Below are 14,347 nucleotides of genomic sequence, written 5' to 3' on the forward strand. Positions count from 1 at the left end.
CAAGATACGAGATGAGTGTTTTCTTACATGAAACGGAGCAAAGTTTTTAAGTTTTCTAAGAACAGCTCATGTCCCATAGCAACTTGAGATCTTTGAGTTGATATCACTGTTCCACTTAAAATTTTGATGGATCTCAGTTCCAAGAAGACGAGTTCTGGTAATCCTTTCAAGCACTTGTCCATGAACAGAGAGGTTAGCTTGGTAGTCATCAAGCTGGTAAGCACATGCAAGTTGTTGAGTAGACAGCAGCATATACTTGATTTTCTGTGGGTTTAAGGCAAGGTTGTTGTCATGAGACCAAGATGACAGCTAATTAAGAGTGTGTTGTAATTGCTCCTCACAGTGTTTCATGTCACCTGGCTTGGCATGTGCATAAAAAGTGGTATCGTCAGCATATTGGTGAAATGAAACTGAGTCAAGCTCATCTGAGAGGTCGTTGACACAAAGATTGAACAAAATGGAACCCAAAATCAAACCCTGAGGAACACCAAAAACAATGTCTATCTTTTGGGATACCTTTTTGTCAATCTGAATAAATTGCTTGTGCCTAGGCAAGCAGTTGGTGACCCACTGTAAAAAGGACTTGGAGAAATTGTGTTTGTGGAGCTTTTTCAAGACACTTTCAAAAGCGACGGTGTCGAATGCTTTGGATAAATCGGCCATGACTGCAAGAGTCATTTCACCACGTTTCATGGCATGAAGAATGTCATCACGCACAGAAAGCAAAACAGTTGTGGTACTATATCCCTTGCGATAAGTACTTACAATGAGTGTCCTTTAATACAGATGCAGATGGCATGAAAGTTGCCATCTGATTTAACACCAGGTGCTCATAAACCTTAGACATGATCAGCAGGAGATCATTGTTCATTTTGACTTCGGCACCACTTAGTATTGGACTAATCTGTGCAACTTTCCAAGGGGATGGAAACACCATTCCTACAGTGAAGCATGGTGGTGGCAACATCATGCTGTGGGGATGTTTTTCATCTGCAGGGACAGGAAAACTGGTCAGGACTGAAGGAAAGATGGATGGTACTAAATACAGGGCAATTCTAGAGGAAAACCTGTTTGAGTTGGCCACAGGTTTGAGACTGGGACGAAGGTTCACATTCCAGCAGGACAATGACCTTAAAAATACTGCTAAAGCTACATTGGAGTGGTTTAAAGGGAATCATTTAAATGTCTTGGAATGGCCTAATCAAAGCCCAGGCCTCAATCCAATTGAGAATCTGTGGCATAACTTGAAGATTGCTGTATACCAATGCAACCCATCTAACTTGAAGGAGTTGGAGCAGTTTTGCCTTGAGAAATGGCAAAAATCCCAGTGGCTAGATGTGCTAAGCTAATAGAGACATACCCCAAGAGACTTGCAGCTGTAATTGCAGCAAAAGGTGGCTCTACAAAAGTATTGGCTTTGGGGGTGAATACCTATGCACACTCCAGATTTCTGTTTTTTCATCTTAATTATTGTTTGTGCCACAATAAAAAAAAAAAAAATTGCACCTTTAAAGTGGTAGGCATGTTGTATAAATCAAATGGTGCTAACCACCCCCCCCCAAAGTCAATTTTAATTCATCTCATTATCTCTAGCCGCTTTATCCTGTTCTACAGGGTCGCAGGCAAGCTGGAGCCTATCCCAGCTGACTACAGGCGAAAGGCGGGGTACACCCTGGACAAGTCGCCAGGTCATCACAGGGCTGACACATAGACACAGACAACCATTCACACCTACGGTCAATTTAGAGTCACCAGTTAACCTAACCTGTATGTCTTTGGACTGTGGGGGAAACCGGAGCACCCAGAGGAAACCCACGCGGACAACATGCAAACTCCACACAGAAAGGCCCTCGCCGGCCACAGGGCTCAAACCTGGACCTTCTTGCTGTGAGGCGACAGTGCTAACCACTACACCACTCTGCCGCCCAATAAATAAACGACCAAGTATAATATTTTTGTCTCATTTGTTTAACTGGGTTCTCTTTATCTACTTTTAGGACTTGTGTGAAAATCTGATGATGTTTTAGGTCATATTTATGCAGAAATATAGAAAATTCTAAAGGGTTCACAAACTTTCAAGCACCACTATATACAGTATATGCACGCAAGAATCCAAGAAGTAAGTGCAGTGTCCCTGCAATTTGTCAACAATGTAATCCAATAATTTCCGTAATCCAAGTTTGAAGAAGAGAGTCGATAAGTAAAAAGCATCAGAATGAAAAAAGAAAAAAAAGTTTAACTAGTAAACTGAACAAGAAGACACTCACAAGGTCCATGTCATGGAAGCGGAGGTAGTATTTCCGCACAGCCCCTCTGTAGGTTTGGGGCTCATGCTGGGTTGAGTCATGCTCTTTCTCCTGTTCGTCTTTTAGCTGAACTTCCTCGAATCTCTGCCCAGGCTCAAACTGTACCATCTCCGTCCTGTACACCGGCTATACAGAGATGGATATTTTACAATTCAGTGATGACTGATTCTTTGTTCAGTGACATGTTATCAGTATGTCCTGGGAACCTGAAGCACTACATGAATGATCCTTGCTTTTCCCTGCCTGATTGAGTTACCATAAGACAGACAAGCATGTTACAGAGGAAAATTATGAACTGGATTAACCATCATTGACATTGAGAAACATTTAAATGTGAAATCTTAGAACCTCAAATATTTTATTGATTGCTGTTTCATCTGGAATACATTTCAGGACATGTTAAACTCTAGAAGGAAATCATGTGTGCATCAGGAACATACAAATCGATGTTTCCTGCTGTTGCTGTGGTTGCAGTTTGGGTCACACAGCAGAGAGCAAACAAAATCTCCAATGTTGTCCCCGATTACACAGGAGTTCATCCAGTCGGACACAGAAAAACTCTTTGACAAGGAAAGAGAGAAAATCTTGAAGCCACTGCTTTCAGCAAACACAAAGTTCAGTACAGGGCATTACATAAAGTATCATCATATGGAATAAGGATTGGCACAGTGAATTGTGTCTGCCAAAAACACTTACGTATGTATGTATACTACTGTAACTCACCCATATCGTAGCTTTCCTTGTACAAACTAATAAAGCCTTATAACCGAAGTAACCTGAGTCAAGGTAGTGGAGTCCTTGTTGGGACAGCCTATAAAGAAGACAATAAAGTCTTGCTTTTGAGGCTATTTAATTTGGACAACAGTGTCTTGCAAAAGTATTCATCCCTCTTGGTGTTTGTCCTGTTTTGTCACATTACATGCCTACCACTTTAAAGGTGAAAATTGTTGTTTTATTGTGACACAAACAATAATTGAGATGAAAAAACAGAAATCTGGAGTGTACATAGGTATTCACCCCCCCCCAAATTCAATACTTTGTAGAGCCACCTTCTGCTGCAATTACGGCTGCAAGTCTCTTGGGGTATGTCTCTATTAGCTTAGCACATCTAGCCATTGGGATTTTTGCTCATTCCTCAAGGCAAAACTGCTCCAACTCCTTCAAGTTAGATGGGTTGCGTTGGCGTACAGCAATCTTCAAGTTATGCCACAGATTCTCAATTGGATTGAGGTCTGGGCTTTGACTAGGTAATTCCAAGACATTTACATGTTTCCCTTTAAACCACTCCAGTGTAGCTTTAGCAGTATGTTTAGGATCATTGTCCTGCTGGAACATGAACCTTCATCCCAGTCTCAAACCTCTGGCTGACTCAAACAGGTTTTCCTCCAGAATTGCTCTGTAGTTAGTACCATCCATCTTTCTTTCAGTCCTGACCAGCTTTCCTGCCCCTGCAGATGAAAAATATCCCCACAGCATGATGCTGCCACCACCATGCTTCACTGTAGGAATGGTGTTCTCAGGGTGTTGGGTTTGTGCCACACATGACATTTCCCATGATGGCCAAAAAGATCAATTTTAGTCTCATTTGACCAGAGAATCTTCTTCCATGTGTTTGGGGAGTCTGACACATACTTTTGGGCAAACTCCAAACGTGATTTCTTAAGCAATGGCTTTTTTTTTCTGGCCACTCTTCCATAAAGCCCCACTCTGTGGAGTGTATGGCTTAAAGTGGTCCTATGGACAGATACTCCCATCTCCACTGTGGACCTCTGCAGCTCCTTCAGTGTTATCTTTGGTGTCTTTGTTGCATCTCTGTTTAATGCCCTCCTTGCCTGGTCTGTGAGTTTTGGTGGGTGGCCTTCTCTTGTCAGGTTTGTAGTGGTGCCATTTTCTTTCCATTTTTCTATAATGGATTTAATGGTGCTCCCTGGGAGATTCAAAGTTTGGGATATTTTTTTATAACCCAACCCTGATCTATACTTCTCCACAACTTTGTCTCTGACCTGTTTGGAGGCTCCTTGGTTTTCATGTTGCTTGCTTAGTAGTGTTGCAGAGTCAGGGTCCTTCCAGAACAGGTTGATTTATCCAGACATCATGTGACAGATCATGTGACACTTTGATTGCACACAGGTGGATCTTAATCAACTAATTATGTGACTTATGAAGTGAATTGATTGGACCAGCTCTTATTTAGGGGTTTCATACAAAAGGGGGTGAATACTTATGCACTCTCCAGATTTCTGTTTTTACATCTTAATTACTGTTTGTGTCATAATAAAAGAACAATTTGCACCTTTAAAGTAGTAGACATGTTGTGTAAATCAAATGGTGCTAACCCCCCCCAAAATTTATTTTTAATTCCAGCTTGTAATGCGACAAAACAGGACAAACACCAAGGGGGGGTGAATACTTTTGCAAGAAACTGTACATGTCATCAAAAGAACACGACATTTGAATTCACTTATGGTCTCTATTTTTCACCTATTTTAAGACAGCAGTTATCAGGTGGTGGAGTGAATACTCACGTGGCATAGCAAGACTCCTGGGTGAGAAAAATTCCTGGCCAAAAGAGAGGCCATGACACGTCGGTAGGCAGGAAGCGTTTTATTGCCTTAAGGGGAGCGCAGGTCTTAGCCAAGTTCCACAGTTTAACCATGCGATCATCCCCTACTGTCACCATCAACTCACTACAGTAAAAGAATAAAGGAGAAAACGGGTCAAAAAGCCCTATATACAGTGGCCCCAAAAGTATTTGGACATTTAAGCCACACTTAAAAATGTATGAATTTCACTGCATTAGAAAACAACATGTCAAACCAAGAAGCTACCACAAGCACACTTTTCAAGCAAAATGTTTCCCAAAGGGGTGGCATGGTGGAGTAGTGGTTAGCACTGTCGCCTCACAGCAAGAAGGTCCTGGGTTCAAGCCCCGTGGCCGGCGAGGGCCTTTCTGTGTGGAGTTTGCATGTTCTCCCCGTGTCCGCATGGGTTTCCTCCGGGTGCTCCGGTTTCCCCCACAGTCCAAAGACATGCAGGTTAGGTTAACTGGTGACTCTAAATTGACCGTAGGTGTGAATGGTTGTCTGTGTCTATGTGTCAGCCCTGTGATGACCTGGCGACTTGTCCAGGGTGTACCCCGCCTTTTGCCCGTAGTCAGCTGGGATAGGCTCCAGCTTGCCTGCGACCCTGTAGAACAGGATAAAGCGGCTAGAGATAATGAGATGAGATGATTTTGCAAGACTGCACCGCGATTCCTTTTCAGAGATGTTCCTGTATCTGCTTTCGTGCTTCCTGTTTGGTGCTGGAGAGAGCTCACCTATTGGTTGTTGAAAATTTGCATGAGCCAAGACGAAAAACTTATGATAACATTAAACATGGATGATCTTGTCAGAATGTCACGATGAGAAAAAGACTGACTTAAGACAGCTATCCTGACCACCTTACGCCAAACTCTAGCAAAGCTCTCATGATTTTTATTCTGAACGTTGGAAATTTGTCTTCGACAGTGAAATTGCTTGAAAAGTCGTTTGGTGTAAAGCTGGCATTAAGTGTTCAAATACTTACGAGAAAGGACTGTTGATTAACAGAATGCTGATTTAAAACAGCTCAAATCACTCAACACAGTAAAACTTTGGAGAAACAGGAATAAACACTATCTTTTCCTGCCCTGATGAACAGTCTTACTTCGAATTGCTCAGTTTGCAGCAAGCGTGACAGGCATTGTGAGTTGTAATAAACTGTGATAAACATGAATAATCTGAAACCGTTACCTTGAGGCCCTGCACCAGCTGAGGCGGCGAACGGTGTCGTCATGAGCCAAGAAGCAGTGGTACGGGTACAGAGAGAGAGATCTGTCCATAGATCTGACCCTAAGCAAGGGAGACTTGGTGCTCAGATTCCACAAAGCCACCAGACCTAGAGAAGGAGGTATTTTTAAAAATCTATTTTTTTTTCTTCTAACAGCTGCAGATACCTTATTTTCCCATGGGCATTTAAAATGTCCAACTCGATAGGCATCATGATATCAGGACTTACTGAGAGATTCCAGCTACCATCATCAATCGTCCCAGGCCTCCTGTGTAGTTACTCATATTGCCGTTTGTATTTATTGAATCTACAACCCCGATTCCAAAAAAGTTGGGACAAAGTACAAATTGTAAATAAAAACGGAATGCAATAATTTAAAAATCTCAAAAACTGATATTGTATTCACAGAACATAGACAATATATCAAATGTCGAAAGTGAGACATTTTGAAATTTCATGCCAAATATTGGCTCATTTGAAATTTCATGACAGCAACACATCTCAAAAAAGTTGGGACAGGGGCAATAAGAGGCTGGAAAAGTTAAAGGTACAAAAAAGGAACAGCTGGAGGACCAAATTGCAACTCATTAGGTCAATTGGCAATAGGTCATTAACATGACTGGGTATAAAAAGAGCATCTTGGAGTGGCAGCGGCTCTCAGAAGTAAAGATGGGAAGAGGATCACCAATCCCCCTAATTCTGCGCCGACAAATAGTGGAGCAATATCAGAAAGGAGTTCGACAGTGTAAAATTGCAAAGAGTTTGAACATATCATCATCTACAGTGCATAATATCATCAAAAGATTCAGAGGATCTGGAAGAATCTCTGTGCGTAAGGGTCAAGGCCGGAAAACCATACTGGGTGCCTGTGATCTTCGGGCCCTTAGACGGCACTGCATCACATACAGGCATGCTTCTGTATTGGAAATCACAAAATGGGCTCAGGAATATTTCCAGAGAACATTATCTGTGAACACAATTCACCGTGCCATCCGCCGTTGCCAGCTAAAACTCTATAGTTCAAAGAAGAAGCCGTATCTAAACATGATTCAGAAGCGCAGACGTCCTCTCTGGGCCAAGGCTCATTTAAAATGGACTGTGGCAAAGTGGAAAACTGTTCTGTGGTCAGACGAATAAAAATTTGAAGTTCTTTATGGAAATCAGGGACACCGTGTCATTCGGACTAAAGAGGAGAAGGACGACCCAAGTCGTTATCAGCGCTCAGTTCAGAAGCCTACATCTCTGATGGTATGGGGTTGCATTCGTGCGTGTGGCATGGGCAGCTTACACATCTGGAAAGACACCATCAATGCTGAAAGGTCCAGGTTCTAGAGCAACATATGCTCCCATCCAGACGACATCTCTTTCAGGGAAGACCTTGCATTTTCCAACATGACAATGCCAAACCACATACTGCATCAATTACAGCATCATAGCTGTGTAGAAGAAGGGTCCGGGTACTGAACTGGCCAGCCTGCAGTCCAGATCTTTCACCCATAGAAAACATTTGGCGCATCATAAAACAGAAGATACGACAAAAAAGACCTAAGACAGTTGAGCAACTAGAATCCTACATTAGACAAGAATGGGTTAACATTCCTATCCCTAAACTTGAGCAACTTGTCTCCTCAGTCCCCAGACATTTACAGACTGTTGTAAAGAGAAAAGGGGATGTCTCACAATGGTAAACATGGCCTTGTCCCAACTTTTTTGAGATGTGGTGTTGTCATGAAATTTAAAATCACCTAATTTTTCTCTTTAAATGATACATTTTCTCAGTTTAAACATTTGATATTTCATCTATGTTCTATTCTGAATAAAATATGGAATTTTGAAACTTCCACATCATTGCATTCCGTTTTTATTTACAATTTGTACTTTGTCCCAACTTTTTTGGAATCGGGGTTGTAGCTGCAATAGTCATTCCCTTGAACCTGAGCACATTGCTCTTGTATAGTTTGTATAGAATACATTTTGGAGGTTACACATACAACATTTCATCCCACTGTATAAGAGTGAACATTTTTAGTAATAACAAGAGTGCTCTGAGAGCACAATATCCCCTGCTGGCAACTATGCCATAACTCTGATAAAATGCGACTGAATTGAACGCAATTAAAATACACGCATTACTGACATATAACAAAGAATCCTGACAAGTTTCATGAAATTCCTCCAAAAATTGTGAGTGGAGTTGATTTCAGAAGGTGAGTACCCTTCCTGGGATGGATGGACGGACATCACCACGACATAATCCCTGTGGCAGTGGGGGGGTGGCCAAGCATCAGTTTGTGAATGGAGGGCGGGGTCGGGGAAAGTGAGTGGCCGAGTCATTACACCTGTTGTCAATTAATGTGCGTGTTTGCTGCAGTGATGGTGGAGCATAAAAGGAGGGGGAGAGCAGAGAAGAGGGCTCTCCCGACCAGAACACGTGTGCGTGCGCACACGTGTGTGATTGTGTGTGAGCAGCGAGTGAGTGAAGCTGAAAAGCAGCAAAATAAAGGAAAATAAAGTGTGTGAAAACTTCAGCTCCCACCTGCCGTACTTCTGTACTCCACCCACATCAGGGACTTATTACAATCCCCCTTCGGGCCTTTCGGCCAGCGGGGGATAAAAATTGTGAGGGAAGTTGATTTCAGAACGCGAGCACACGTTGATGAAATTGCCAAAGTACAAGTTTGTTAATAATCAAGGGCATAACTCTGGTAAAATTTGCCCAAATTTGACGAAATTTCAATCTGCGTATAACTGCCATATCACAAGCCTTTTGCCAAGTTTGGTGAAATTCCTCCACAAATTGTGAGAAGAGTTGATTTCAGAAGAATGTCCACCCTCATGAAATTGTCAAAGTACAAGTTATTTAATCAAGGGTCAAAACTCTGGGAAAATTTTCACAAATGAAATTAAATCGCAATATGCATATTACCGTCAAGGCCTTTTGCCAAGCTTCAAGAAATTCGTCCAATAATTGTGAGAGGAGTTGATGTCAGAAGGCAAGCACACGTTCATGAAATTGTGAAAGTACAAGGTTGTTAATCAAGGGCCACAACTCTGGTAAAATGCGACCTAATTGAACAAAATAACAATATGCGTATTACCGACATATAACAATGCCTTTTACCGAGTTTGGTGAAATTCCTCCAGAAATTGTGAGAGGAGTTGATTTCAGAAGGAAAACACTCTCATGAAATTGTCAAAGTATAATTTTGTTAATCAAGGGCTGTAACTCTGGTAAAATGTGACTGAATTGAACGAAATTACAATAGGCGTATTACTGACATATAACAAAGAATCCTGCCAAGTTTCATGAAATTCCTCCAGAAATTGTGAGAGGAGTTGATTTCAGAAGGTGAGTACCCTTCCTGGGATGGACGGACAGACATCGCCACGACATAATCCCCCTTCGGGCCTTTTGGCCAGCGGGGGATAAAAATTGTATACATATTAATGCTATTTAAAAAAGAAAATCCTAGTCACATATGGAAGTGTGGTTCACTATATGTAATTATTATACATACAGGACACTTTTTCGATGGAATAAAACCATGTATTCTATTCCCTTCTAGTAGGTTTCATTCATTTGGTTTGATAGCATGCAATATTGTTAGCATATCGCTTATCCTACGTGTAATACGTTACTCTACCCAATAGAGAATGAGCGTTGAATCTGGTTTACGATATTGCATGGTTGTCAAGACAACATGATGTCTCACGTTGGAGCTTATGCGAATATCCAGTGCGACAGTTTTCTGCTGCGTATGTGCAGAATCGTTTCTTTGTTGGCCAGGAAAGAGAAAGATGTGTTGAACACCCGAGAGGCTACCAAAACTTCATTAGATATTCTTCATGCATATTTACAAGCAGTGGCGAACCGTTACCATTAGCGCTGGGACTTGAGCTCAGCCAAAACTTAGCCAGACACCAAAAAAGCAAACAAGGCAAAGGATTTTGCAAGGGATTAGCAGCAGGCTGCCAGGTCGCTCCATTGTGTGGAGCTGTCGATGTTGATTTTAAAAGTAACTAAGAAAATTACACAGGGAAATTACTATTCAAGTCTGAGTGAAAAATACTGTAGTGAGGAAGAAGAGTCTAGAGACAGAAATCTTAGTTTTTTGGTCATTAGCCTGTGCTACTTGCGGGGTGGAGGTAGAGGTAACCCAGTGCAAGCAAGCAGCTGTCCATTCCTGTAGCCATAACAGCGCTGGTCGCGCACCCGCTTGTCACACTGGGGGTAAAAGCGGCGACCGCGGGAAGTGGGGGAAGGAATACAAGAGCGTCTCACTGCAGTGATCTTCAGGGGGAGTTTTTGTCCCGGCAACGGCCTTGGCCGAGGCCAGTGCTGTCTGAGGGAGCCGAAAGCAGATAAGATTGGGATTGTTTGGTCTTGGGGCGAGTAGACGCATTCTTTTACACGACTACTCTGTTTGTCCATTCTGGTCTCCGAATCAATCCATTTCCTTTGCAAAGCCAAAAGCTTCTCCATGATGTTATCCATGTTGCGGTTCAAGCTCTGAATAGCCACAGTCTGAGTGCCGACAGCTCTGCCCACCGCTTCAATCATGTCGGGCAGCTTTATGGGGCTTTGGACAGCTGTCACCGCTTTCTGATTTCCTTGATAAACCAGGGCAATGCCTAATCCAATCAGCAAAAGACCTGTAATCATGGTTCCGAATAGGTAGATGTCTTCAATGTCCTCCACAGAAAGACCCGCCAGGCACACGACCCGCCACTTCTCCCACGCATGGGAACTTATAATCCAGAGCAAGCAACTCTTTGACTAAAGTGATTGCGCTCCTCCAGAAAAAAAGACTGGAAGATTTTTTTTTCTAATCTTCAACTGTCCAGTATTGATGGGACTGTTGTAGCGCATTCACTTCAAGTTTCAATGTTTTGTGCATTAGTCTTATAGTCTCGAGACCGGTCTCGAGACTACTTTTTGAAGGTCTCGGTCTCATCTCGGAATCGACCGCATTTTTACTTGGTCTTGTCTCGGTCCTAGAGGACTCGGAATTTTATTTCAAGACCAGCCAAGGACATGACTGCAAGGATTTCACTAAATTGCTTGTGCATTGTCTGATTTATTTGTTAACATCATTACTGTGATTGGATATAAAACTTGCTGCTTCAAATGCAACCAATAACGTGACTCATTGCCAATTCTAAATTCTCGTTACTGTTAACAGCTATCACCCCCTCCTCACCCCCTTCACACACACTGGTCTGGTCCTGGTCTTGACTTGATCTCAACCTCTCAAAATCTTGGTCTTGTCTCGGTCTCGATACACTCTGGTCTTGGTCATGACTTGGTCTCGGTTTAGCTGGTCTTGACTACAACACTATTGTGCATACTGAGATGCTTTTCTGCTCACCGTGGTTGTAAAGAGTGGTTATTTTAGTTACTATATCCTTCCTGGCAGCTCAAACCAATCTGGCCTGAGTCTCCCAAAAGCATCGCAGCACAAAGATCATCGTTAAATGGTAGCGCGAGCAGCACAATGAACGATCTCTCTCCTAGTGAAGATGCTAGTGTTAAGAGGCTTTTGGGACACCCACCCCTGGCCATTTTCCTCTGTCCTCTCTTATCAACAAAGCCTTTCCACTCACAGAACTGTCACTCACACTATGCTTTTTGGACCATTCTGCGTAAACTCTACAGACTGTTGTGTGTGAAAATTCCAGGAGATCAGCAGTTTCTGAAATACTCAAACCAGGCATCTGGAATCAACATAAATGCCATTGTTAAAGTCATGGCTGGAGGGGGAGGAGCGTCCAGTGTTGTACAGTGGATATAAAAAAAACAAGACCACAGTAAATAATTTCAAAAATTTTCCCACCTTTAATGTGACCTATAAGCTGTACAATTCAATTGAAAAACAAACAAATCTGTTAGAGGGGAAAAAACATAAAAAATAAAAAACGTACAATAAGCTGGTTGCATAAGTGTGCACACCCTTAAACTAATACTTTGTTGAAGCACCTTTTGATTTAATTACAGCGTTCAGTCTTTTTGGGTCAGAGTCTATCAGCCTGCTACATCTAGACTTGGCAATATTTGCCCACTCTTCCTTGCAAAAGCGCTCCAGATCGGTCAGATTGCGAGGGCATCTCTTGTGTACAGCTCTCTACAGGTCACCCTACAGATTTTCAATTGGATTCAGGTCTGAGCTCTGGCTAGGCCATTCCAAAACTTTAATTTTCTTCTGGTGAAGCCATTCTTTTGTTAATTTCGATGTATGCTTGGGGTCATTGTCGTGCTGAAAGATGAAATTCCTCTTCATCTTCAGGTTTTTAGCAGACACCTGAAGGTTTTGGGACAAAATTGACTGGTATTTAGAACTGTTCATAATTCCCTCCGCCTTAACTAAAGCCCCTGTTCCAGTTGAAGAAAAACAACCCCAATGCGTGATTCTGCCACCACCATGCTTCACCGTGGGTATGGTGTTCTTTTGGTGATGCGCAATGTTGTTTTTGCACCAAACATACCTTTTGGAATTGTGGCTAAAAAGTTCAACCTTGGTTTCATCAGACCATAACACATTTCCCCCACATGCTTTTGGGAGAATTGATGTATTTTTTGCAAAATTTAGCCAGGCCTGGATGTTTTTCTTTAACCCTACCTCATAGTCCAGACATATGGAGAATATGGGAGATTGTTGTCTCATGTAGTACACAATCAGTACTTGCCAGAAATTCCTGCAGCTCCTTCAGTGTTGCTGTCGGCCTCTCGGCAGCCTCCCTGACCAGTTTTCGTCTTGTCATCGATTTTGGAGGGACGTCCAGTTCTCGGTAATGTCACTGTTGTCCCATATTTTCTCCACTTCTTGATGACTGTCTTCACTGTGCTCCATGGTATATCTAATGGCGTGGAAATGTTTTTGTCCCCTTCTCCTGACTGACACCTTTCAACAATGAGATCCCTTTGATGCTTTGTAAGCTCTCTGTGAACCCTGGCTTTTGCTGAAGGATGCAACTGAGGAAATATCTGAACTTTACTTGGGGTTAATCAGAGTCATTTTAATTGATGGCAGGTGTGAACCCAAAAAGACGGAATGCTGTAATTAAATCAAAAGCTGCTTCAACAAACTATTAGTTTAAGGGTGTGCACACTTATGCAACCAGCTTATTGTACATTTTTTATTTATGTTTTTCTCCCTAACAGATTTGTTTGTTTTTCAATTGAACTGTACAGGTTATAGGTCACATTAAAGGTGGGAAAAGTTTTGAAATTATTTATTGTGGTCTCATTTTTTTACATCAGAAAAAAACTATCATTTTAATGGGGTGTGTACACTTTTTATATCCACTGTACATGCACTGAAAGCTGACAGTGTGAAACAGAAGACACGGCAAAGCAGAAAAAGAATGTCTGGTCATCCGGTGGGCAGTCCTCGCCATTCAATACTATCTGTCGGGACAGAGCTTTACTCTTTGTTCTGTCTACACCACATGAATTATGCCAACACACAGATCACTTGTTGGTATCTGGCACTTTACCTGTTTAAGTTCAAAGTAGTGCAAAGGCTGAGGCAGCAGGCTGCTTGCCTTGAGTCAGGTGGCTCGGGGTGTATGGCATAGGGGACGTGTTTAGTTATGTTTTGTGAATGGAAGGAGGGCTCAAGGAGAGGAAAGAGCGCAAATTAAAGGTCAATGTATGCTATCCTAAGCCTGCTTCCCGTTTCCTCATTCCCCTCCAAACTAACGAGAGTGTTACAAGAACAAATACCAATTTTTCCACTGACTACTATTTTCACGCTTTGATCCATGAAGTGAAAACACTGGTGGCAGTGATGAATATGGGCAGTGATATGCATGGGTTGTTATCAATCTAAAAATAAATTGAATACACCTTTAAATTTGAGAGAAAAAAAAAGTAGAATCCAGATTACCATCAGAGAAGCCTGCAGCCAGGATGTTGTGTGGTTTAACTGGGAGCCAGTCGAGGGCAAAACACAGTCCACTTTGGCCGTTGCGATCTGCCTGGCTTGAGCCGACCTTCACAGTCATGATGCGCTGCACCTACACAGAGACACAAACCCAAGATTCTAGAGCAAACCTACTGTATGCGCTTCATAAAGTTAAAAAAAAAAAAAGTTTACTGCTTAAAGTTTCGATAGTGCTTTTTACAGGAGAATACTACTGTATAAGGGAGGCACTGAAATTTAATTTCACTGAAAATCTTCAGCAGAAACGTCCAAAAAAAATTAGACCTTTGGTTTTCAGTAAATTAAAAGTGA

General features: G+C 42.2%; 1 protein-coding gene across 2 annotated transcripts in view; it reads right to left on the minus strand.

Annotated features, from left to right (window-relative positions):
- The window catches only part of gtf3c2 (general transcription factor IIIC, polypeptide 2, beta), a 93,239-nt gene that overhangs the window by 9,952 nt on the left and 68,940 nt on the right, over nt 1-14,347 (minus strand). For both annotated transcript variants that reach the window (XM_060914182.1, XM_060914181.1), the window contains exons 12-17: nt 14,000-14,129; nt 6,077-6,221; nt 4,832-4,993; nt 3,030-3,117; nt 2,747-2,866; nt 2,268-2,432 (exon numbers count right to left, since the gene is read on the minus strand). In XM_060914182.1, coding sequence (XP_060770165.1) covers nt 2,268-2,432; nt 2,747-2,866; nt 3,030-3,117; nt 4,832-4,993; nt 6,077-6,221; nt 14,000-14,129 — 810 coding nt within the window. The remainder of the gene's footprint in view (nt 1-2,267; nt 2,433-2,746; nt 2,867-3,029; nt 3,118-4,831; nt 4,994-6,076; nt 6,222-13,999; nt 14,130-14,347) is intronic.

This window comes from Neoarius graeffei, chromosome 2 (genome assembly GCF_027579695.1).
Source record: "Neoarius graeffei isolate fNeoGra1 chromosome 2, fNeoGra1.pri, whole genome shotgun sequence".
In the NCBI taxonomy this organism is placed as follows: domain Eukaryota; kingdom Metazoa; phylum Chordata; class Actinopteri; order Siluriformes; family Ariidae; genus Neoarius; species Neoarius graeffei.